This window comes from Eptesicus fuscus, chromosome 17, assembly GCF_027574615.1.
Source record: "Eptesicus fuscus isolate TK198812 chromosome 17, DD_ASM_mEF_20220401, whole genome shotgun sequence".
NCBI lineage: Eukaryota > Metazoa > Chordata > Mammalia > Chiroptera > Vespertilionidae > Eptesicus > Eptesicus fuscus.
The window spans coordinates 41,022,988-41,050,051 of record NC_072489.1 but is presented as its reverse complement, the minus strand read 5'-3'; the positions used below and the strand labels follow the sequence as shown (position 1 = coordinate 41,050,051).

Genomic DNA, 27,064 nt, shown 5'->3' with positions numbered 1-27,064 from the left:
TGCATATTGTCTATAGCTGGTTAAAGGGCTACTGTAAATTCATTTGTCTGGGGGGGAAATCTTAAATATTACAAGATTTAGTCACACAGGCTTCTTAAATATCTACCTATAATCTGTTTATGTACCATTGAAACGAACAATTATGCAGCAAATAACCTTGAAAGAAGGTGCCTATTTCTCTAAATACCATTGGATTAAGGTGAAAAGGGAGAAGAGAAGCACATGGGTACCAAAATGCCATGCCTCAAAAACCTGTATCTGCCAAATACCTATACTGGCTGAATAAAATGCTGGTTGGCTGAAATAAAAGGGAACTAAGGACAAGTACACAATAGGCAATAAAAAATAGACAATAAAATAGATAATAAAAAAATAACACTGAAATCCATTGAGTTAAATACCTGTAATTGGACTGGAGAATACTCCTAGGGCATGCGTGTCATCCACCCATTTAATATCAAATCCTTTCTTCCTGCAACAAAAAAACACAATTTTTGTTTCATAAAATTTACTTTATGAAACATCTTTCAAATAGAGTCTCATAAAGCATTTCAGGATGAGAGAGAAACACTCAACAGCACATTGGTGGAATGGGGATAATGAAACAAAAACAGCTTGGAGAATAGAAGAAGCCAGTAAATTTTAAAAGCAATAATACCATTATAAAGAACTACCTGGGAGTATTTTACATTCTCAGTTATTTTATAGACATCAACTAATTAATCCTCACAAGTCCCTTAGGGAGTATTTAACACACTATTTTACAAGAGATATTCTTAAGGGCACAGAACAAGAAGAGGTAGAAAGGGGAAGCAGAGGAGGGTTAGAAGAACATGAGAGGAGGCGGAAGGCAGGGAAGGTGACCTGGATTTAATGCATATGTAGGCTTCGGACAGAGACAGAGAGATAAATGGAGAGGGAGACAAATCATTCAAATGAAAAAAATCAAGTAATGGAGAGAAAGTACAACTGTTATCAGAAAGCCTGCCCTAGTCTAAAAAACTCCTTTATTTTGGAGCACAGCTATATAGTTAACACAAGGACTATCAAAATGATGGCATGACAGCTGTTTTTTTAGCTAGGAGCTTAAAACTGCTCATGGACTCAATGCAGTACTGTGGAAAGAGCACAGTGTTTAATGATCAGATATAAATGGAATCAGGTTCTGCTATCCACCTTGAGTTTAACCTCTCTTGAAGCTAGGTCTCATCTGTAGAAATGGGCATGGTACTTCTTCACAGAGTTGTAAAAATGGAAATAAGATCATTCATGACAAGGCAAAGAGAACACGGTGTTGAGCACTCAGGGGGTATTTAGTAAATGAATGGCACTCATTTTTTTATTATTAATAAGCAATATTAATAAAAAAAGATTATTAATGAAGATGGTGATTAATGATTAAAACACAAAGCTGCCTGTAGTATTTGACTGACAGGCATTATTATAGACCATGACTTTTTCTATTTTTATAAAGTACTATAAAGAAAAAAAGTCAACTGCTAAAATATTTTCCCTTTTTAAAAAGGAGTGAAGAAAAAAAATTCGTTTGAGAAAAAAATTCGTTTGAGGGAAATAGAATAAAGGAAGCTTTGATGGTTAGTTACAAAATTTCCTAAATGTAAGAGTAAGTTTAACCATAGCATAAAGTGACCACAGAGGTTGGAGACTGTGAAAAAATTCAATAGTAAAAATATATATCATAAGATAGTTTACAAAAGGATACAAAAAGATCTAGATGTATTCTGGAGAATCTTTTAGACTTTAGAATTTATAATTCTTTAAAATGCCTCTCTTTCGAGGATGTTTTTAGATTTGATAAGAAAAAAGGTCTTACAGGTAAGATTAAAAAGAAACAAATCAAAGAGAAGTTAATAACTCATTAGAATTAACTAATCTTCTAAGTTTAGACATCAAACCTGATCCTTGGTTTTAAAAGTCATCATTATTAATGACAATCTAAGGTAGTTCTAATTTGTGATTTAATCACGACTGCTTTTTAAAATCTATTATGCATTTTATATGGAATAGGCTCTGGATATTGGGTCTTAACTGTCTATAAAAACTTAGTTGAATGCATTGGAAGACCAGAGAAAGGTGAAGTCATTAAAAATCCCAAGAAACTACTAACAACTGTTTGCGCAAAACAGCTATAAAAGACAGAGGAAACATTTAACCCTATAAGCAATATGCACTCAGATGATTCTGAAAGTATGTTAAAGTTCTTACTCCACTTTTAAGAAATGAAACTGGAATAATATGATGCTAATATACAAAACGTCTTCTACCAATAGACAAATAACTTAAAAAAAAAAAAAGGCCTTGGCACTGCATCAAACACTATCAAGTGAATGGACACCTATAAGTGTTGTTAAACTAGTTGAAACATGTAACAATCATTTTTTATCATTCTCCACTTGACTATTTCTAACTGAGTGGTCAGAATAACCTCAAATCAATAATTTAATTTACAGTGCTCCTGAACTGTTAGTGCCCTTGATGCTTGGTAGAAAAAACACAAATTCTTTCAGGAGAAATCCTCTTCTTTTATTGGAGGCATCAATTCCCATAAATAAAATTCTAATGAAAATGGAGAGCTCTTGGAACTAAATCTGCAAAAAAGCAAGGCACTATGAGCGAAAATTTGATGAAATAGAACTAAAAGGACTTCAGGTAAAGTAGTTACCAGATATAAACTATATACAGCCTATGTTTAATATACTTGAAGAAATTTTTTAAATTTTGAAAATACTTAGAGAAAACAAGAAACTAAAAACTGACTATGCATATTTGAAAAAGACAGAGAACTTTGAAAAATTAGAAACATAAAATGAAATTTAAAAATTCAATGGACAGATTTAACAGCAAATTAAACAGCTGAAGAAAAAATTAGTGAACTGGAAACTAGAGCTAAAGAAACCACTCAAAATGAAACAGACAAAAATAAAAAATATGAGAGTTAACATGAGAATCAAGTGAGGGGTCTAATATACATTTGATTAGCATCTCAGAGAAGGTAGGAGAGAGAGAAACTGGCAGAGGCAATATTTGAAGAGATAATATGTGAGGGTACTCTCCAAAACCAATGAAAAACATTAATTCACTGATTTAAGAAGCCCAAATAATCTCAGAATGAATAAATAAAAAGAAACATAAAGCATCATGTTGAAAATGCAGAACACCAAAAACAAATAGAAAGCCTTAACAGCATCCAAAGGAAAAAAAAAATTACATTCAGAAGCAACAGTTGCTAGACTTTGAGATGACTTCTCATCCTCCACAAGGAATGCCAGGAAACAGTAAAATACTAACTTCAAGTTTCTGAGAGAAAAGTAACTACCAATCTATAATTCTATATCCTGCAAAACATCTTTCAAGAATGAAGTTGAAATAAAGCCATTAAAAACAACAAAAAGTGACTTTCTTACCAGCAGACTATCATTAAAGTAAATGCTAAATAATTGTCCCTCACATACATAAAGAAATAGATTTCAGATGGTAGTTATGAGATGAGATGCAAGAAGATATAAATGAAGAACACAGAAAGTGGGTAAATCTGAATGCTGAATATATAAAACAGTAACATCAAATAGAGCTTATAAGAAAAAAAGAGAAAAAAATTAAAAAGAATCACAATGCTCAATCATTATATATATAAAAGCCTAAGCAACCGGTAGCTATGATGCGCACTGACCACCAGGGGGCATATGCTCAACGTAGGAGCTGAAACCAAAGGCATAGAAACATGGAACAGACCGATGAATCTCAGAGGGAAGGGAAGAGGGGGAGGGTGGGAAGAGATTAACCAAAGATCTTATATGCATACCAGAGGCCCAGTGCACAGATTTGTGCACCAGTGGGGTCCCTCAGCCTGGCCTGCACTCTCTCACAACTCAGGACCCCTCAGGGGTGTCGGAGAGCTGGTTTTGGCCTGATCCCCACAGGCCAGGCATAGGGACACACCAGGCCTCTAGTAGCATATAAAATGGAGTGGGGATGAAGTGAAGAATGGAATTGGGGAATGAAGCTAAAAGTTCTTACAGTGTTTGGGAAGAGTGTGAAAATATTAACTTTAGCCACTGATAAGCATGCATTTTGTAATTTCTAAAGTAACCACCAAAGAATAGAAACAGAGCATCATTTCCCCAAAAAATAGAATGAAAAAAAATACCTCATCCATCCAAAAGAAGGCAAGAAAGAGGAGAAAAAGATGGGACAAGTAAACATACAAAAAAAGAATGCCAGGCATACATCGAAATACAGTTAACCCTTGAACATGGATAGCTTTGAACTTGCATGTGAATTTATTAATATTTATGTGTGAATTTCTTAAAACCTGTAGTATCAATATAGTTCAATATTATAAATGTACTGTCTCTGTCTTATAATTTTCTTAGTAACATTTCTTTTCTCTAGCTTACTTTCTTGTGAAAATACTGTACATAATACTTATAACATGCAAAATATGTGTTAATCAGCTGCTTATGTTATCAGTAAGGCTTCCAGTCAACAGTAGGCTCTTAATAGTTAAGTTTTTGGAGTCAAAAGTTATATGTGGATTTTTGACTGTGTGGGTTGGTCTGCACTCCTAACCCCTACCTTGTTCAAGGGTCAACAATATATCAATAATTACAATAAATTTAAAATGAACTAAATACACTATGAAGACAGACTTAGAAGTCATCATTAATATTGGTCTTCCTAACTGCTAAAATGGTGTCTAGAAAGACTATTTGGCATTTCTAAGGATTTAGAAGAAGAGTGGTTTAATACAGAAGATTTCTAATGGACTTGGAAAAGACAATAAGTAAACTTGAGTTATAAGTAAACAATAAGTAAGCTAAAGCTAACAACAGGGAATATGAAAACATAAGAGATAATTTTTCAGAAGACATTTTAAAGAAAACTTCATCCCACTTTCCCTAACATCCCCAACCATTTGCAATACTTACTGATAACTGCAGAAAACCCGTAGGAGGTCTTCAGTACGAAATTCTTGAGGGAAGTCATAAATTTCAATGACATGTGGGAATTCACAATCACTGAGGTCAATATCAGGAACTTCACTGTTATAATAATCAAATCTAGGTTCTTGGATGCTTTTTGTATTCTTCATATTCCCTGATAACTAAGAAAGAAGAAGCATATTAGTGAGTCACATCAAGCCAGATCATTATATAATACTAGAGGCCCGGTGCACAAAATTTGTGCACTGGTGTGTGTGTGTGTGTGTGTGTGTGTGTGTGTGTGTGTGTGTTTCCCTCAGCCCGGCCTGCGCCCTCTTGCAGTCCGTGACCCCTCGGGGGATGTCCGCCTGCCAGCTGGCAGTTGGGGATCCCTCTCACAGTCCAGGACCCCTCGCTCCTTACCGCCCGCCCGCTCTCTGCTCATTAGCGCTGCCGCAGAGGTGGGAGAGGCTCCCCACCACTGCCACTGTGCTCACCAGCTGTGAGCCTGGCTTCTGGCTGAGTGGCGCTCCCCCTGTGGGACCGTACTGACCAGCAGGGGGCAGCTCCTACATTGAGCATCTGCCCCCTGGTGGTCAGTGCGCATCATAGTGACCGGTCGTTCTGCCGTTGGTCGATTTGCATATTAGGGTTTTATTATATAGGATTCTCCCCAAACAATCTTTCTCCTAGTCTCCATGTTCCTATTACCTAACTTTTAACATTGTCTCTGTATTAATGCTGTTCATAAATACAATGACCAGGGTTCTATCACCCAGTTTATATTATACATGTGAAATATTTGAAAAGGTATTGAATTTCTAGCAAAGACAGGCAATGCATGAAACCTAACTTGCATCTATCAACTACTGTGTGAGAAAATGTGGAATGATTAATGTGGTGAGTTACAAATGGCACATTGTGGAAAATGAATTTCAGAAAATAACTGAGGAGATCAATTAATAAAGTTTGTATTATTTGAGCTTACTGATCAGACTCATCTCATAGTTTTTCTTTTGGAAGCAAACAAAAACAAAAATTTAAGAATAAAAACACTTCGTTAGTCTACCTTTTGTTGAACTTAGCTTACAAAGGAATTTGTTAAGGCAAATTTAAGTGGTACAAACAATTATCATTAAGGTCCCTAGCATGAGAACTACCTAAAATAATTGCCACATAGCTGGTTAGTAAAGAAATTAATAGTAATAAAAAATATTTAAACATTCTAGGAACCTCTCATGCATTTGGGGTCTCTGACTCTCTCATATATGCGAAGTTCCCATACATATGTATATACTAAAGTTGGCTATTTTCTTTTTCTAAAAAAAAACACACAAAAAAACCAACAACCTTAAAATTCTACTATCCTATGAAAAAAATAAAGGCTATTAACTATTTTACACTAGAAACAGAAGGGAAAGGAAAAATGGAAAGTGGCAACAAAGCCATTTTGTCATTCACTTGTTATAGAACCTAGATGCTGATACTGACCACCCAAAGCCTTCAGAGTATCTTCTTCTTGTTAATTAAAAGCCCAACTAGATCCCTTCAAGCTTTCCCTCTATTATACCATGCCCCTTTTCCCATCAAATGAGGAAACGAGAGCTCTCAATGCCAGGACTATACTTCCTTTCCTTAGAGAAGTAAAAAATGGATTCAAGAATTTTATTGAGGAGGGAGGAAAGGGAAAAGGTGATTTAAGTAAAACAAACAAAAATGTTTATTTATTGAAGTGCCTCTAGTTCCGTTTCTCCACTAGACTTCAGTTTTACATCTTAAAAAATGGGAATAATAGTAATATTTATACCCCATAGACAGCTGTGGGGATTAAATGAAATGATGCAGTAAGTGCTTAGCATACTATATGGCAGCTAAATATTCAATGAATTCAACCTTCTTTAAACAAAATTTAACTGAGTGCTGAATCTATTACATGCCAAGCTATTCCCACTTTTTTTTTTTAATCCTCACCTGAGGATATTTTTTCCATTGAATTTTAGAGAGAGGAGGAGGCAGGGAGGAAGGAGTGAGAAAAAGAAGGAGGGAGGGAAGGGAAAAGGGAAGGAGAGAGAGAGAAAGAACCATGTGAGAGAGGCATGTCAATTGGTTGCCTCCTGCACACGCCCTGCCTGGGGCAGGGATGAACCTGCAACTTGACCAGGATTTGAACCCACGACCCTTGGTCCTCAGGCCAACATTCTAACCACTGACCAAACCAGCCAGGGCTATTTCCACTTTTAGGATGCAGAAAGTACAAAGAGAGTATTTTTCCCACCATAACAATAAGAGCAGCTGATCTATAAAATCATAATGTTTCTTGAATTCACTCAACAGACAGTTGAGAATCCAAGACAACCAAGAAAACAAAAGTCCACAGAATGACAAATCCCTCCAAAGAGAAACAGAACATATAAACCATTGGCCTTTGACATATCATGGGAAGAAGCAGCCACCACACAAGTGAGCAAGATTATTAGCTAAACTTTTAACGAAGTCTTAAAAGCCTAGAGTGGGCTGGTATATCAGTTTAATAACTCAGAGCCCCAGAAACAAGGGGAGTCTTAAATCACTTGCAAGTCCACCCTTAAACCAGGTGCCACGCTGTCTTGATTACTGTAGTTTTATTATAATAGCTATGAAATCAGGAAGTTTGAGTCTTTCTACTTTGTTCTTCTGTTTCAAAATCACTTTGGTTATCCTGGGTCCCTTGCATTTCCATATGAATTTGGGAAGTATCTTAATTTTATTAATCAGAGATGAACATGTGATGTCTTTCCATTATTTAGGTCTTCTTTAATTTCTTCCAACATTTTGCAATTTTCAAAGTACAAGTTTTATATGTCTTTTGTTCATTTTAATTCTAAATATTTTTTATCCTATTGTAATTAGAATTGTTTCCTTCATTTCATTTTTGGAACTCTGGCATTGACTTTCAGAGCTACTCTGCAAAAAACAAATAAAACAAAGCACTGCATGTCCATGCATTTACAAACTGGGGCTAAATAATGCATTGTGAAAGGTAAACAATGCATGACTATAAAAATACCTCCGAAATATAAATACTAAAAACTGATTAGAAAGAGAAAGGAAAAGAGGGTGATCTGGCAAGAAAATATGATTAAGATCCTTTACTGTAACCTAGTCCGCAAAATTGAATTTGTATAATTATATCCCATTTGTAAGCTAACTATTAAGCATTTTGGCTTCTGGGACTGATTAAATAGCAGTGTTAATAATAGCAAAACATACAATTTTTAGTCTATATTTCATGGAACAATAGATATAAAGCCTACAAGTTTAAGTTCCCGGTCAAGGACACATACCTGGGTTGCAAGTTCAATCCCCACCCCTCATCAAGGCATGTGCAGGAGGCAACCAATTGATTTGTCTAACATCAATGTAAAAATCTCTCCTCTCTCTCCCTGCCCCCCGCCCCTTCCACATTCCCTAAACCTTAATAGAAAAAAAAATATCTTCACTCCCCGGGTGAGGCTTAAATAAAACAAAAACAAATCAAATATATGTCTGTTAACATGAGCTGGAACTAATAACAAAAGATACTAACCCTCCTACCAATAACTTTGCCGATGAGTAGAGAGAGGCACAGGAGCTAAGGAAGTTTTATTTAGACAATAAATAATAATTCCTTTGTTCTTGTACCAACACTCAGAAGGTTAAAAGAGGTCATGCCAATATCCTTTTCTATATACATTATCAACTTAAGTCTCTGGGCATCCCATACCTTGGCTTTAGAAGATTTGGTGTGATCTACAGAGACTCATCAAGAGTTGCAATTCTGGGAGCTCAATAATGGCCTAGCTATGCTCTCTACCCTCCTCAGGCAATTTTAGAGGTTCAAACATCACAGGAAACTGCTTCACATGCCAATGGCTGCCACACCCTACTGTGTAGCATACTTTCCTGCCTATTAGAAGTATTAGAAAAACCTCCATATGTCTAGTCTTTGTCAACAAAGAAACAGGCCAGCTGGGAAAAGAGCCAAACATCTTTGGTTGGAAAGTTTTCAAGGTAGGGAAACATTCTGGTTTAATCTTTAATAAAGTATGTTTGGAGTAATACAAATAATAAATTAAGTGTAATAGTAGCCAAAGGACTATTAATGTTACTAGATTTGTGAAACCTTTAATATTATTATTTTTATTACATCTTCTAAAACCCAAAGCACAGGAGACCAAAGTTTAAAGTTAGATCTGCTTCAACATTCTCAATCCATTTCTCCATCTCCTTCTTTTTTGTTCTCATCCATCCTCATCCCTCAACATAGATCCACTTCCTACCAAGCACCTCAGAAGATATCCAAACACAACACCCAGGCACTGGCTGTCTTTGGCTTAAAACATTACATACTCCATTTTCCTGCCATTCCCAGCTTTAGGACATACGTACTAGTGTCCTCTCTGGCTATACTACTATGCTCCTCAAAAATACTAAGTAGTTACCTATATTCTTTTGCACCTATTCTAAACAGTGTTAAGACCTGAAAAACTGTTACCCACCTGACTGCCCTGCCCCCTCGATACAAAACCATATCCATAAGCTACTACACAGAATCCAAGTTCTAGTAGCAATTATGTTGTTTGTTTTTAATTGATTTCAGAGAGGAAGAGAGAAGGAGAGACAGAAACATCAATGATGAGAGAGAATCATTGTTTGGCTGCCTCCAGCACCACCCCCTCCTACCCGCCCCCCTCCCCGGGGATCGAGCCCACAACTCAGGCATGTGCCCTGACTGGGAATCGAACCCATGACCTCCTGGTTCATAGGTTGACGCTCAACCACTGAGCTATACTGGCCGGGCAGCAATTATGTTTTGAAAGCACCTGGAGGCTACCTTAAAAAGGAAGAGATCTCTAATTCTCCCCTATAGCCTACATCCATTCAGTGACTATTTAATGAGGTCTACCATGTGTTAAAGGCTCTGTGTGCCATGCCCTTCTTTTGTAGGAAGCTGTCCTTTCTCTGTGTGTACTTATGTTCTCTACCCACTCAGGTATTCCCTTCCCCAACTCCTATGAATGCTGCTTCCTTTCTCAGACTAAAACCATCTTCCAATGCTTGAATCCTTAATAACTTCTCTATATTCACCCAAACTCCCCCATTATTGGTATTTCTGAACCCAATTTGATTCTAAAATCTCTAAAAAGTGTTTTTCCTAATTATGGGCTAACAGTAATTTCTAGTTACCACACTCACTTTCTGAAATACATTTAAGTTTCTGTATTACCTTTGAGCAGTGGTTCTCATTTTATGTGCATCAGAATCACTTGATGGGCTAAAGAGTTTGCATTTCTAACAATTTTCCAAGTGATGCTCATGCTGCTGGTCCAGGGACCATATTATGAGGACCATTGTCTTTGAGAATCTGATGAAAGCTTTGAAAAGCTACACCTATAAAAATTTTCATGCAATTTCAAGGGGTTCATGAATACCCATTCATAGATACTTTCTGCTCTATATTTCTTTCTAAGGAATGTTTAAATTATAGTGTTTGCTGATTTGACTATAAGAAGTGCTAACTGTGGTAAGGTAGGTGTGCATGCAAACACATTCTAAGAGTGAGAAGAAATTGCTTGGTATTGGAAAGTCCATTCTGTCCAATGGGCTGACCTTTTCAGTATCATGTGTCTCTTTCACATGCGTGTGATTATTTTGCTATACTTCTGGTTTAACTCTCAGAAACAAAAGACTCATCAGTACTTAAAAGGCTCTTTGGAATCACTCAAACAAAACTCTATTTTATAGGTGAGGAAGTGGTCTGGTAAAAAGAATATAAACATTGGAATAAGATAGAATTAGACTGTAATCCTGATTCTCCCTTTACTAAAGGTATGATCACTAAGCTTCAGTTTTCTCATTTATGAAATTGGGGATTTTACAGGGAAATAATTTTTTTCATTTCAGGTAAAGGTTATGTGAACTCACTACTATAAGGAATGAAAGGGGAGTAGTTTGTATTTACGTTAATTTAAATGTTGTCTAAATTAAGAAAATGAAAATATTGAACTAAATAATTTGTAAGATGCTTTAAAAAAATCTAACATTTTGTATTTATGAACCCTAACTAGGCAGCATGTCATTATCACTTATATTTTCTATATAGACTCAACAATCATTCCTTAACTCAAAATAAATTCCTTAAAAAACAATCATACCTTCCTTTATTTTACTCTTCCTTTCTCTAATTCTTTCACTCTACAGTGTCTATAAACATTTGAACATCTACTGGAAAAATAAAATAAACAATAATAAACTATCCTCCTCCCTTCAAATAGGCCTGTGTAAAATATATCTTGTCAACACAGAAGAGCCCCTTTGAGAATTTTCCCTCTGTATTCCTCGATAGCCAGTATCCATTAAATTCATCTTTAATCTATTCACTAAATCACTCAGGACTTGGCTATTATAAGCATCACTCAATTCTGCATTTTTTTTTTTTTTAAAGATCTACCAGATAGTCTTTTCTCAGTCTATAATCCTATGTGTATTGCAGGAACCCTTACATTGGAGGTAAATCAGTGAATGTGCACAAATGTCTCCAAAATCCCAAGTTCTATGAATCTATAAATTACCAAAGCATCAAGCAATTTCCAGTAAACATACCTCTTGTAGAAAACGTGGATCCAGGCAGTCACCATCATCATTAAACATGGACTCCCAGCTCTCCTCAGTAGCTGTACTTTCCTCCACGTGAGAAGTTTCAATCGTTTTCGGTTCCATAGATGTCTCTATAGAAACTGATTCTATACCAGGAAAGGATATACCAAATTCTATATTCTCTGAGTCTTTTGTTTTAAACTCTTCAGTTTTCAGTTCATGCAATGCCTCTGTTATATCAATAGTACAATCTAGATCATTGTCCAAGGAACTATCTGAAAGTACTTTTGTCCCATTTAACATACTGAGTTCAGAGTCCAAAGAGATGTTACAATTACCACCAGCAATCTTCTTTATAGGCAAGGATGAAGCACAATCTGATGAGCTCTCTGTCAACTTTCCTGTTGACTCTGGGAAACTACATGAAATACTCTCAGCATAAATATCTGAGCAAGCAGTGAGGTTGCTGAAATTTTCAGTGTCATTCCCACCTCTAGCTACATGAAAAGGGGTTGTATCTGTACTCATTTCTAAATATTCTGAGAAACTACTTGTATTGCTATAGGCTTCACCAGCTATTCTAACTGCAACGACACAAGGGCTGTCTACAGTTACTTGATCAGACATGGTATCTGTAATGTCCATCATACATGCCTTATTTGTAATGTCACCTATACTCTTAAACCCATTACCTGTATCTGTTTCATGAGCAAGAGCAGCTGTATCAGAAGGCTCATACTTTATGCATAACTCATCAGCAGTGTTGTCATTCTCCTCACACTCTCTAATCATCGTTGGATCAAAAATGCCATCTGTGCTCTCTAATGTGTTGACTGAAGTCATTTTATGAGAGATGTGACCCGTTGTCTCAGGAATGGAATCTATACCTTTCTGACCCAAGATGAAATCTATACTATTGGCTATGTCACCAACATTCTCAGCTTCAAAGTCTACACAAGGTTGATCAGTGACGCCATCTGGACTTCCAGGAACAGGAACAGTGGTGATGCCTCCACTGCTGAGCTTCAACATTCCATCTGATGTTTGCATGCCTTGTTGCACAATTTCAGAATCAGAGCTTAGTTTTACTGGTCCAATCATACTCTCTGGTCTCAAAACAGAACTTAAAACTCCAGGAAACTGACATTGTATCTCTACAACGTTGGCATTTGTTTCAATTCTGCTTTCTAAATCTCTGTTTTCACATGTTTTCCCACTTAATTCGAGCCTACTGAAATCACAGAATTCCACATTTTGGAATGGTTTGTTTAAAATTGGAGCCTCACAGATTTCTGAACAAGACTGAGATAGAGGCACCCTCTCGTGTCCTGTCACATCTGTGGTTTCAACCTCCAAACACTCCGCCTTCTTTGGTTTAAAATGTCTTTGTAAAGGTATACTAGGTACAGTCCCAGAATTTAGGACTCCTTGCTGATGTCCTTGGGATAGTATTTCTTTGGATTCTGTGGCTCCTCTCTTAGTACAAATCCTAACCTCATTGTTTCCTTGAAGGCACGTGTCTTTTCTTAATTTTGTTGAAGATTTCTTTCCTTCCTTACGATTGTGCTCCTTTTTATCAGAATAAATACTTAATCTTTGAGTCTTAGGTTTTTCTCTAAAGATCTCCTTTTGGGAGAGACAATTTTTTTGTTCTTCTTCCACCACAGAATTAGGTGAACCACAGCTTTTTTCTTCATCCCCTGTCTTGAGGAGTACTACACCCCTTCGAGCTTTAGGTACATAAAGTGCCATGTCAGGCCTTCTGGCTCGAACTCTGCATCTCACTGCTTCTTGCTGCATGGCACCACTTCAATCTGCAAGAAATAAAATGACTTAATTACAAAAAACAAATTACAATGTATTAAACCAAGAGATTTTTAAAAAGTAGAGGGCCTACTAATCCATCCTATAGAAACCCTCAAATTAAAAGAAAACCTGCCATAAAATTAATACAATCACATAAGCAACTAATAAAATCCCAAAACTGCCCAAAAATTTTATCCATATATCCTCTTTCTTCATATTCCCCAAATCTTTTACCTCTACCTTCCAAGTGCTCTCTACTTTTTAAACAAGTAGCCGTGTCTTAGGCTGAATTAAAACAGATTATCTGAACAGTGATTTTCATTTACCAAGTACTCATAAAACAAAATCATTTCCATATTCTAGGAGGTCATAATTTACACTGAAGAGTATACTCAAGGAGGACACCTAAAATATATTTGCTCAACATAAATATTACATATATGTAAGTATAATTTTTAAGAGTAATAACTGAATGTGAGTAACTTGAATGTGGGCTAGAAAAAAAGACGACTAATCGGGGACTGCTTTTCAACTATGATTTTTAGGAAGAAATAGGTAGTGGGAGAGAGAAAGCCAATATTCTATTAATACTATTTAATCAAGTGACCTATTATAAATTGTTCTTCTTTCCAGCAGCAATAAAACAGGTCTGGGTAGAATGAAGAAGGGTGGAGGCCAAGGAATGAGATGAGACAACTCACACTAGTAACTTCCTGACAACCTCCATCATGGTTGCTCAATGGAATTTAAAAAGGGGAAATATTTAACAAAGGTTAAATAAACCTTTACCTACCAATAAAATATAAATAAATATGCCAGACAGTTTCATATTGAGTTATTCTTTTAATATTCAAAAAAGTGAAGTATTAGGTTGTCCAGAATAAAGTAAATAAGGAGGTGCTATATGTAGCAAAAAAACCACACACACTCTGAAGCACCCATTGTTAATATTTCACCACATACATTTCAAAGGAAAGAGATAAGATGAAAAGAAAGGCTAACAAATCCTGTCCACTCTATTCCAGATCCCTAAAGCTTCATCTGATTCAGATTACTTCCTCAGTATAGGAGCTCTGCTCTCATGGCACAGGCTATTTTCTTTTCAGTCCAGGTATATACCATGACCCTGATCTGCTTGTCCCTTTTCTCTTTTGATGTCTTAATTATGTAGCCCACCAATCTTTGTGGATTTTCTATTTTTGCATTTGTGGAACAATATGACTTTAACATTGAACCATGCCAGGATTTCTTTTAAATGCCTATTTTTCAAAGACAGAAGTACAAATGTGTATTCCACTGGAGGATATGCCATAGACATAGCATATCTTGATCTCAGCAAAGCATCTGGCAAAATACATTATGATAAACTTCTGTAAATAAGATGGCGAAATGTGAGCTACTTAAGAGAACTGGTAGGTAGACTCACAACAAAAAGTAACGATAATGGGTAGAAGTAAATTTAGAGGTTATTTAAAGGAGAACTATGTCCCCATAGCCCTTTGAAATTCAACATTTTAAACAATAATTTCAATGTAAACAAAAGATATTGAGTGTTTATCAAATCTGCAACTGACTCCAATTAAAAAGGATTAATACCAAAAATTATAAAATTAAGTTTAATATCATTTCTACAATCTAGACTACTGTGCTGAAAGTAATATGAAAACACAAGCATGAATAACAATAACACCAAGATCTGCTTTGAGTTAAAAAGAATCTAACAAAGATTTGACCTGTGTACAATTTGTACAAGAATCTAATAGCTTTTACTTCACCTACAAAGTCAGTAAGAGACCAAAGATAGTGATTTAGAAGTTTAGAAAGGCAACAGTCTTAGATTACAGTCTAGAAAATATACCATACACTGTATGGTTAAAGGAACTAAAGGTATACTTCTTGCCCAAAGAAGTCTAAATAGGAAAATCCCTGCTACCTTTATACCTAACTAGAGGCCCGCTGCACGAAGAGATTCGTGCAATAGGCCTTCCTTCCCTTGGCTTCCAGCACTGGTTTTCCTCCGGCACCTGGGACCCAGGCCTTCGCTCCGGCCAGAGCCTGCCTTCTTCATCTTTGCTGCAGACTCCAGCCGGAGTCTGCCATCTTCATCTTCGCTGCAGACTCCAGCTGGAGTCTGCCATCTTCGTCTTCGCTGCAGACTCCGGAGTCTGCAGTCTTGTCTTTGCTGTGGCACTCCGCTCCTGTAGATTCCTTCGCCCCCCGCCCTCCCTCTCATAGCAGGTGTCCTGCCCCACCTGGCCACTCCATGCCTGGAGCAACTGGGCAGCCGCCATCTTTGGCCTTCTAATTTGCATACTCACTCTGATTGGCTGTGGGCATAGCGGAGGTACGGTCAATTTACATGTTTGTCTATTATTAGGTAAGATAGGTTACTATACAGAACAAATTTTTTCTTCTATGTTTCTATGCTTCTGTATTTCTCCAGAAGTCAGTACCAGAACCAAATGGTAAAAATTAAAATAAAATAAAAGCTTAGCTCAATATAAAAAGAACTCTACTTCTAGAGCTTTCCAACACTATTTTTAGGCAATGAACTCTGTATCTAAAATAATTTAAAATAGTCTGAAAGACTGACTGATACACTAGAGAAAAAATTTCTATCTGTAAAACAGATGGGTCTGGATTAATTTTAAACTAAATTCTATGATTCTATTTCTCATCTACAACAGACATATATCAAAGGCTTCAAATTTAAAAGTATTATGTGCTACAGCTAATGACTTTTAAATCTCAATCTTTCTTTTATTAGTTAATGCCCACATATTGTCATATTACAATTTCCTAAAGCTGAATAACAGAATAATAAATTTATGCTATTATCCATTCCCTACCAAAACACTGAATTCAAGTATGACATGACCAGCAGTGTGCTGATAATGTTTAGCAACCAGTTTCCCAAGTCTAGTTTGGAATACTGATTGATATTTTTACCTTAGTGATGTAAACAATGTGAAGTAATAACTTTGCTTTTTTAAATCCTCAACCGAGGACATACTTAGAGAGAGGAAGGAGAGAGAAACATCGATGTGAGAAACAATGATGTGAGAGAGAAACAACCATTCATTGCCTTCCATAACAGGGACTGAACTGCAATCCAGGTATGTGCCCTGTCCAGGAATCAAACCTGCAACCTTTTGGTGCACAGGACAATGCTCAACAAACTGAGCCACTCCGGCTCAGTTTTTGAATGGAAGGATATATCTTCAAATTTTTGAGCTATGACAATGTAATAGGTAAAGACGTGACACTTTAAGTTTGCATTACTAGTATTTTGTCCATCACTTAAAGTCTAGACAATAAACAATAATGAAGCCCTGACTTAAGGCATTTGCCCAACTGCCATGTAGATATTCCTACTGTGGCTAATTTTAAGCTATCATTGTGGTAATGATACTGAACATGAAAATGGGAAAAGATATACAGTAGTATATCATGATACAGTATTTCAATCATAAGGAATAATAAACAAAAGTAATTCAAGGTCATTGATCATATTGATATGCAGTAAGATAACTACAAAGTGATAAATTTTAAGTACTTATTACATTTTTATAAATGACATATATATATATATATATAAAAAGCCAGTGACTGGAATGCTTTAACAACGCAAATGACCGGTGGCTATGACGCTCACTGCAGCCAGCCCAGCTCCCAATTGGCCTCCCAACGCAAATGACCGCTGGCTATGACGCTCACCACTGGATCAGGGGTGGGGCCGGCTGGCCAACCTCACGTGGCCCCTCCCCCCAGCCAGCCCAGCTCCTAATTGGCCTCTCCCACCCCAATCAAGGGTAGGGTGTCTGGCCAACTGCCCTGCGGCCCCTCCCCCCGGCCAGCCCCGTGCCTGACCACCCCCTTTACCCCAATAGGGGGCGGGGCTGGCTGGCCAACCTCCTGCAACCCCTCCCCTTGCCTAACCCCACTCCTGATCAGACCCCCCACCCCTATTAGGGGCAGGGCCAACCGGCCAACTGCCTGTGGGCCCTCCCCCTACTGGCCCTGCCTGATTAACCCCCCACACCAATCGTGAGCAGGGGGGCCAGCAACCATCCATGGCCCCTCCCCCGGCTGGCCCTTCCCCCAATCTGCCCCCCCCACCAATTGGGGGTGGGGCCAGCCAGCCCACTGCCCACAGACCCTCCCCACCCCCATTCGGCCTCCTGACCCCAATCGGGGGCAGGGCCCACTGGCCAATCGCCTGTGGCCCCTCCCCGCCAGCCAGCCCAGCCCTGATTGGGCCCTGATCGGGGCGGGGCCGACTGGATCCCACCCGTGCACTGGGCCTCTAGTTTAATAATAATAAGCTATATAACTTAAATTTTAATAATAACTGTGTTTAACAATCAGTTTGCAAAATTCCTAAAATTTTAAAAATCATCTCTCAGTCTAGTAGGAGATGCTCCAATACACCATTGGTTGTGACAATCCTTTCACAATTCAGACACACAAAAAAGGAGCATCCCCATCTTGTAGTCTTTCAAGATAATGCCAATTCAATTTAAAGCCTTGTTGTGTTATTATAAATTTCTTTAGTAAATGTAGGCATGAAAGCCCTTTAACATTGGGATAAGAGCTGGTTGTATTATGCAAGTTTTAAAATGTGTCTTGGATTAAAATTCTTCCACCTAAGTATTTCCTAAAAGCACTTGATCTTTTTTTCTATCTCTTTTTTAGAAAATATATTTTTATTGATTTCAGAGAGGAAAGGAGAGGGAGAGAGAGATAGAAACACCAATGATGAGAGAGAATCATTGATTGGCTGTCTCCCACACTGGGGATCAAGCCCGAAACCCGGGCATATGCCCTGACCAGAATTGAACCCTGACCTCCTGGGTTCATAGGTCAACCCTCAACCACTGAACAATACCAGCCAGTCTCTTTCTCTCTTTTAAAAAACAGTTTTAACTTTTTCACAATGTGTTAAGTGGTTTTATCAGTTCCATTTGCTTCTTATCTGGAGGGGAGAATCAGTTATTTAGGGTGTATTTTGCAGCTAATTTATCCTGGATTAGTCATCAGCATGTAGTTCTTTTCAAAATTACATTTTCTAAAGGGGATAAAAATTCAGATTCCTTTATGATAGAGGGTAGCTAATTGCTAACATACCCCTTAAAATATTTTAGGCCAAATCATTTTTTCTAATTACTTCGGAACGCTGAAATCATATATGAGCACCTGTCCAATTGTTTCTACAGTTTCAAATTCTCCTAGAGAGAAGTATCATTAACTTCCTTTAAGTATCTCTCTGACCCATCTTCCTGAGTAAGTGAACAAGTCAAATCAGGCTTTTACATTTCCATAACAGAATGTCAACACTGTCCACATTTCGTATCTAAAACATACAGATCCCTCTTCAATCAACAATAGGGAATACTGACACTTAAGGCACTCAATGGATAATTCAACCATAAATTGATTTGATCCAGTACTTATCAAAGTTCACTTGAGATATGTGATATTTGAGAGAAACTGCTGAATGGGTATGTTAACTATTCATTCTTCCAAAACAAATTCTCCAAGCTCTATGACTTTGTTACCTCATTAGAATGCATCATAACTAAACCATATATTTGTCTTAACTCTTTATTTGGAAATAATTTCTAATTTATAGATAAATTACAAAAGTAAAAATGCCGCAGTGAGCACCTGTACACCTTTACCCATATTTATCTACTGTTAACATTTTATGCCCCACTTGTTTTACCATTTTTACAATCATGCATGTTCCCTCCCCTTTTCTTGTCTCTCTCTTCCTGCTCCCTACACACACACACACACACACACACACACACACACACACACACACACTATTTTTCCTGAAATTTTTGAGGACAAATTACAGACATCATGGCCCTCTACCCCTAAATATTTCACAGTGTATTTCCTATAAATAGGCATATTCTTACATAATTACACATTATAAATGTAAGCAAATCTAACATCGATACGTTTATCAAATCTAACATAATATTCCAATTTTGTCAGTTGATTCTGTCATTTCCTTTATAGCATATTTCCCTCTCCAATACCAGACCCAGTATAGAATCAGGCAATACTTTTAGTTACCATGTCTATTTAGCCTCCTACATGCTAGAAAGTATGACATTGACATTTTATAAGGCTAGCTTTCCCTACCCCTCTTTTTAAAATTAAACATCCCTCATTTAATGTCAGCCTGCTGTTTCCTAATGATTAGATTGAGGTTATACATTCTTAGCCATAATAGTACATAGGTGATCATGTGTCCTTCTCAAGGCATCACATCTGGAGGCACGCGATTTCCATCTCTCCTTCAGTGATGATATTAACTTAGATCACCTGGTTAAGGTACTGTCCAATTTATCTACTATATAATTACTGTGTATTTTCTCCCTTGCAATTAATAAGCAGTCTGTGGGGTAACACTTAAAAAGCATGTAAATATCCGCTCCTCATCAAAATTTCCCTAGATTTTACATCCACTAATGACTTTAATCTGATCCAAAATTTACTATGATGGTTGCACAATGATGATTTTCCAACTCTACAAGTCCCTTCACATTTACTTGGCATTTTTTCAGAAAGCAAAAGTAAACCATATATCTTACCTCACCTCAGAAAACTAAGATCCCCTGAGTTAAGACTCAATATTAAAATCTTAGCTTTCATAGTTGGTTAATATACCTGAAGAATATTTTCTAACTTAGCAAATGGAAGATGAAAGTAATTATCACATTATCCAATGTCCCATTGTAAAAACAAAGGAAAAAGCATGCCCTGACCGGTTTGGCTCAGTGAATAGCGAGTCAGCCTGGGGACTGAAAGGTCCCAGGTTCGATTCCAGTCAAGGGCATGTATCTTGGTTGCAGGCACATCCCCAGGAGGGGGTGTGCAGGAGGCAGCTGGTGAATGTTTCTCTCTCATCGATGTTTCTAACTCTCTATCCCTCTCCCTTCTTCTCTGTAAAAAATCAATAAAATATATTTTTAAAAAATAAAATAAAATAAAAAGGGAAAAGCATGCATGTCTCTCAAAGTCATATGCCCCTATAACAGACAGAGAATAACATGTCTCTTTCTGCTATTTTCCAGAAAACACAAAATTTAAGTTTGGAATTCAAACACAATGATTAATCCATCCCAGATGACTGGTAATATTTATTTCTCTGTCCCCTTTTAAAGCCATCTCAAATTCCTTTGGGAAGGAGGCAAGGCACAATCAATTCATATATGTTAATAAACATGTATGTGAGGGCAGAAGAGGAAAACAATTTGTGGAAATATACTTTCAACTTACATTTGTTTGAACTATGAAATATTCTATAGAATATGAAATGTTTCAAATGAGGTATAGAGTTCTGACACTGACATCCCCTTCAAATGACTTGCAAAATTATGCAATAGAAAGATATGTATGTAAAGTATGTATTAAAATACCAACGCAAACATCCTGAATGCAAGGTTCAACAGATGACAGATGAAGCACACATATATACCTTCCCCCACTAAAAATTGATCCACATTTATATGGGAATTCATTTTATAATAAATGTGGAACTTCAAATCAATGGAAAAATATGGAATATCCAATGTCAGGAAAACTGCCTGTCTCACTTGCCAATACTTTACTGAGGATTTTGCTTGTATATTCATGTAAAATCAGTCTATCGTTTTCTTTCTTAGTACTGGGAATTATGTGACTGGGTTATCAAGGTTACTATAAGACACATTATATAAGTTAAGAATTTATGTATAAGGCTGGGATTACTTCTCCTTAAATGTTTGGTATAAGTCATCTGTAGCACTGCCTGGGAATAGTAATTTTTGTTGAAAATGTTTAATAATGATTTACTTTCTTTAATGTTAAGGTCCATTGAAATTTCTTCTCAAGTCAGTTTCACAAATTGCTCTAGAAAATGTCTTTTGATGTAAGTTTTCAAATATATTGATATAGAAGCTGATCACAGTACTTTCTTAGCATTCTAATATGAGTACTTGTCTAAATATCTAAAGTTAATCATTATTTGTATCTGTCTCCTAGACAACTGTACAATGCTTTTACTTCACAATCCCTCCCATATGTACTATTAGTTTTCATCCAAAAATATCTTTACACTGCTCCCATCTTTTAATACATTTTTTTCTATTGTTACTGTTAAAAAATCTGTTTTTGTCAGTTTGTCATTGCTTTTTGTAGATATCTCTCATTCTTCTCTGATGATTCTCAACATATTATCTTATGAATTTGGTATTCTCAAATGTCTACTATGTGTTTAAGTGTGTGTTTAGTATTATTAGTTTCCTACTAGGGCAACACTATTTGAATATTTTTGCTATTAGTCTTATACCAGTTCTAGTCATTCAGTGTAATATCTTTAAATTCATCTTCAATATCACCAATTTTCTTTTCATATTTGCCTATTCTGCATTTTATCCTATTCAATCAGTTTTTAAATTTTAATGACTGAGGTCCTATTTTATCCCCTCCACTGCCCCTGATCTCTTTAGTCTTATTAATTTTATAATTAGATTTAATTTTTGTTATAAGTATTTACTATTAAATAGTTTTACTTTTTGAAATTCTTGAAAATTTAATTCTGCTGCCTCTTGTGTATCTGACTTTTGCTTAAGGCATTGTCAATTTTTTTTAAAATAACTTTGAGTAGTGTGCTCCACAGCAGTGGGATTTTAGCAATATCAGTGGGAATTCCATACAGTCAGACTACAAGCTTTCCTCTATGTAGTGGCTCTGCACTAATGTTAATTTTTAACTTTGAGGTATTCTGGACCATGCAATAAGGATAAAATATGAAACTCAAACTCACATGAGAGTAAAACAATAGCTATAAAATCTCAGGAAACTTTCCCCTTCACTCAGAAGCCAGATACAAACAGACAAGCTTCCTTATTTTTCTTCTATAACTGAGTAATTTTTTTTCTAGTCTACTCTTAGATTGAGAGTACAATGCTTTGATATTTAAGGCGTTAGTAGGTAAACTCAGTTTCCAACTCATCTGTCCCAGGCCCAATGCCTCTAGTCCTATTTCATGCATGGTTATTAAATCTCAGCCTCTTATCAAGAACAGCAACCTTAGTAAAGTAAAAAATAAACAAAAACTGTAAACAATCATCCTTGCTGGTGTGGCTCAGTTGGTGAGTGTCCTCCAGTGCACCGAAAGATTGCCAGTTCAATTCCCAGTTAGGGCACATGCCCGCGTTGTAGTCTCGATCCCCAGTTGGAGGGAGCGGGGGCGTATAGGAGGCAACTTATCCTCACATCAATGTTTCTTTCTTAAAAACTGCAAACAATCTAAACAGGAGTAATTTTCTAAAGTTATGGCTCATCCATACAGTGGATAGATATCCAAAACATAATGCTAAGTGAAAAGAATTTACAATCCAATCTATTTTTTTACACAAAAGTATGCATATGATCCTCACTGATGTGGCTCAGTTAGTTGGTGCATCATCCATATAACTAAAGGTGGCAGGCTCAATTCCTGGTCAGGGCACATACACCCAGGGTACGGTTCAATCCCCGGTTGGGACATGTGCTGTAGGCAACTGATCCATGTTTCTCTCTCACATCTATGTTTCTCTCTCTCTCTTCCTCTCTCTCCCCCTTACTCTATCTAAAAACCAATAAAATAAAAAAGTATGTGCATGTACATGAGTATGCAGTCAAGTAAGGACTATAGTTCAGGGGTTAGAATCCTGGGCCCTTGACTAGCTCTGACCTCAAATAACTTTATTGTGGCAAAATTTACTGCTCTAAGCCTTAGTTTATTCAAAGCAAAAGATGAGGACAATAATAAATTTATTTCATAGGCACACTAAATAAATAAAATAATGCACGTAAAGAAATTTTCCAGTCATTGTAAAAGTGGCAATAAAGGCTAGCTATTATTTAAACTAGCGTTCCCGTTGCAGGAAAAATCCTGCAATAGGATTTCCTGCTGCACTCTACCCCGACTCCGCTCCTCCCTTGTCGCCCGCCCCGCCTTCTCCGCCAGCCCGCCTGCTTTTCCCTTTGCCCCCGGCCCCGCCTCCGCTCCTTCCTTCTCCCCCCCTCCCCCCGGCTTGCTTGCTTCTTCGAAGCTTTACTCCCTTCTGCAGCTCTTGGCTTCTTTCTACGCTGTCTTGATATGCAAATTAGCCGCCATCTTTGTTGGGGCAATTTGCATACTCGTCCTAATTGGTTGGTGGGCGTGGCTTGGCTTGTGTGTAGCAAAGGTGCGGTCAATTTGCATATTTGTCTATTATTAGATAGGATAGGCAGTTGAGTTCCTTAAGTTACAAGTTTGCACAGGGAATCAAAAGGCCTTATAATATAGTACTATTCAAAATGTGCCATGATTACCTCCTACAGAACCCATTTCTACTTGACACTAACATCTACTTCAACTATGTATCCTGGCTTTGCCCATCAATCTCTAACAGTCTAATGTTGTAAATATCCAATAATACAAAGTAAACACAATGCAATTCAATTGTGAAGTGAAAATACAAAACTTGAAAAGAATGCAGGATTTCATGAAGCCTATGAAAATACTATTGAAGGAAGTGTTCATCTCATAGCAAAACCCTTGGGGAATAAAGATCTGGCAGAATCAAACCAGTGAACAACTGAAGAAGGGAAAAACCCAAGAAGGATGATGACAGAATAGAAATCAAGGAATAAAATGCCAAAATTTAAGAAAAAGCTCTTGAGAAACTAGGAATGCTCTCAATAGTTTTGGTAAAATTGATGCACTAGGCTAGTCTACTAGTATATGATAAACCCTAAAAGAAAAAAAATCAAAGTGAAGGATGCTATCAGACTGTCACATAATTTTAGTGGAATAATTATACCAAGAAGGTGCATCACTCTTTGTTAATTCTAAGAATTAGCACAGCTGTAATTACAAACTAAATTTTTCATGAATAACTATAAAATTTTAGTCTTCATTTTAAATAGGTCCACTCTAATAAGTATTTTCAAAGTACTAATTTTCTCACTTAACAAGAATTTCTCATAAATGTATATTCCTAAGGGAAGATATGCTATTATCTAAACTCTTAATAGTAGTTACATCTGAGAGAGCAAAAAAATGAGGGAAAAGAATTAAGAATTATTAACTTTTATAGCTATATCTCACTATTGTTTGAATTTGTTAACATAAATGTAGTATTTTAGTAATTAAATTTAAAAATCACTAAAATTTAAAGATCTGCTATTGTTTTAGATTAAGAGGCCATTACTATAAATTGGTGTAGGAGAAAGCAAAAGCAATGAAATTGATAAACAGATCTTTACTGGACAAAATCACTATAAACAGGAAAATGATAAATGAAGAAAAGAGCGATGTCTTTAATATACTTGACTGGACAATAAAACAAGCAGTACATAAATCACTTGATGTTGGAAAGACACCTTTAAATGTTGCAGAATGCTGAAGCAATCTCTACTTTTTGGTCAAGAATGATCTAGAACTACAATGTCCAATAAACTAGCCACTAGCCACACAAAGCAACTGAGCACTTGAAAAATGGCTGTCTAAATTGAGATGTGCTGTGCATGTAAAGTACCCCTAGATTTCAAAGACTTGGTATACCCCCCAAGAAAGTAAAATGCCCCATTAATATTTTTTATATTAAATATATGTTGAAATGGTACTATTTTTAATATAATGGGTTACATAAAACATATTAAAATTAATGTCATCTGTTTATTTTTATAATTTTTATGTGGCTAATAGAGAAATTAAAATTACATGTGTGGCCTATATATGTGGTCCGTGTTATATTTCTAATGAGATAGTGCTGGTCTAAGGTCTTGCCATATCCTTAGTGCCACAAGAATAAACAGTCTGCTTTTTCTCTTGTGTCTTGCCTGTTGCAGATTTTTCCACTTTTAGCGCAAGGGAATATGCCAAAGCAAGAAATCAACTAAAACATGAAGGTATAGATAAGCTCATCTCTGTACAAACATTTTAATGTTCCATATGTTCAAAATGATCAAAAAAATAAAGCACCAAAAGAAGTCTGCTTATGTTTCATAAATCAGAAAACAAGGTATGTTAGACAACATTCCTATGTGGTAAAAGTTACCATCAACAAATTTAGAACCATTTCTTCTAACTTAACTTTTTTTCCTGAAAAGAGGGCTTTTTATATATGTTTAAAACTGTTGAAGGCCCCAGATTCAGATTTATTTCTATGCATATTAATAAAACAACTCCCTTTGTTTTACTATACTATCAAAAGAATTCTTATTCTCATTAGTCTATTTACAAACTGGCAAAACTAAGAGATACCAACATCCTTCAACAGTTCAGCAGCCTAAATATCCAACTGTAAAAATATCTGAAAAGTAAATTTAGTGTTTATAATTATCTGTAATATACAAAATATATTACATGGCACAAGTAAACCAATAGACTTCTAAGCACTAAGATGATTACATACTTTTAAATTCTAGCCATCCCCTCAGAAAGATTCACTGTTCTTTTTTCCTTAATTTCATAGTTTGGTGAATGGTATCGCTAACAGTTGTTCAAGCCAGAAACCTGGAAGTCATTATCCCTGACATTTCAATCAATTACCAAGCCTTGTTCATTCTACTTCTACACTGCTTCCAGTGATTTTCTAAAATACAAATCAGATTTGCTCATTTCCTAGCTCAAAATTCTTCAGTGGCTCTTTATCATGTACAAACTTTAAAGAATCTTGTATAGCATATTTGACCCCTATGACCTAGCTCCACTGCCATCTCTAGAACTGCCTATCTGCCCAGGCACTCCTAATTTCAGATTTTATATTTCATCAATTCCAACTCCTGGCAGTATAAAAAAAAAATGCCCAGCTGCCTTTTTACACCTCTGTGGTTGAAGGCATACAATTTCTCAGTCGGATACCTGCCTGACAGTCTCTACCTGTCCCTTCAATTCTCACCTTAAAGGTTACTTCCTCTATAACTTTGTAACTGAAGCCCCCTGATATATTATGGTCCTAAGTACCCACTATATACCTTTACATAACTAGTATACCTTTATTAAAGCAATTATCATATTGCTTTGCAGTTATGTGTTTGCATGTCCAGCTCCCTTCTAAACAGTAAGTTCTTCAATGTAGGGTTACTTTCTGTCATTGTATTTACAATGCCATAGCTCTGCATTTGGTACTAAATAAATGTTAAATCATGGCAACTTAGACTTCACAATAAGTGATACACCCCAACCTCTAATTAAGATTTGGGACCCCATTCACTGATTCATTCCACAAGCATTTATTGAATATCTATTATGTGCCAAGTGCCACCCAGGCATTGTGAACACAGCAATGAACAAAACAGTCTCTGGCCTCAAGGAGCTTACATTGTAATGGCGGAGACTAAAAATAAATAAATATATATTTAAACATATAATGTCTGATAATGATAAAGGCAATGGAGTACAATGGAGCAAGGAAAGAGATCAAAGTGCTGGGGTGTATGGCTCTTTTAGAAGGAAGACCATATGGTAAAGTGGAGAAGAGCACTCTGGGTTAATACCTGAGCTGATACTTGAACTGAGTCAGTGAGTCACACAAATTATCTAGGGAAAAGAGAATTCCAGGAAAAAATATGAGCAAGTGCAAAGTTCTGAAGCAGGACAAGCTTGAAATGTCTAACAAATAACAGGAAAACAGGTGTGGTAACAGCAGAGAGAGGGACACAGAGGT

General features: G+C 36.5%; 1 protein-coding gene across 3 annotated transcripts in view; it reads right to left on the bottom strand.

Annotated features, from left to right (window-relative positions):
• The window catches only part of R3HCC1L (R3H domain and coiled-coil containing 1 like), a 64,941-nt gene that overhangs the window by 8,165 nt on the left and 29,712 nt on the right, over positions 1 to 27,064 (bottom strand). For all 3 annotated transcript variants that reach the window (XM_028149170.2, XM_054728982.1, XM_008144155.3), the window contains exons 2-4: positions 11,565 to 13,372; positions 4,950 to 5,125; positions 402 to 472 (exon numbers count right to left, since the gene is read on the bottom strand). In XM_028149170.2, coding sequence (XP_028004971.2) covers positions 402 to 472; positions 4,950 to 5,125; positions 11,565 to 13,358 — 2,041 coding nt within the window. In that variant the 5' untranslated portion in view covers positions 13,359 to 13,372. The remainder of the gene's footprint in view (positions 1 to 401; positions 473 to 4,949; positions 5,126 to 11,564; positions 13,373 to 27,064) is intronic.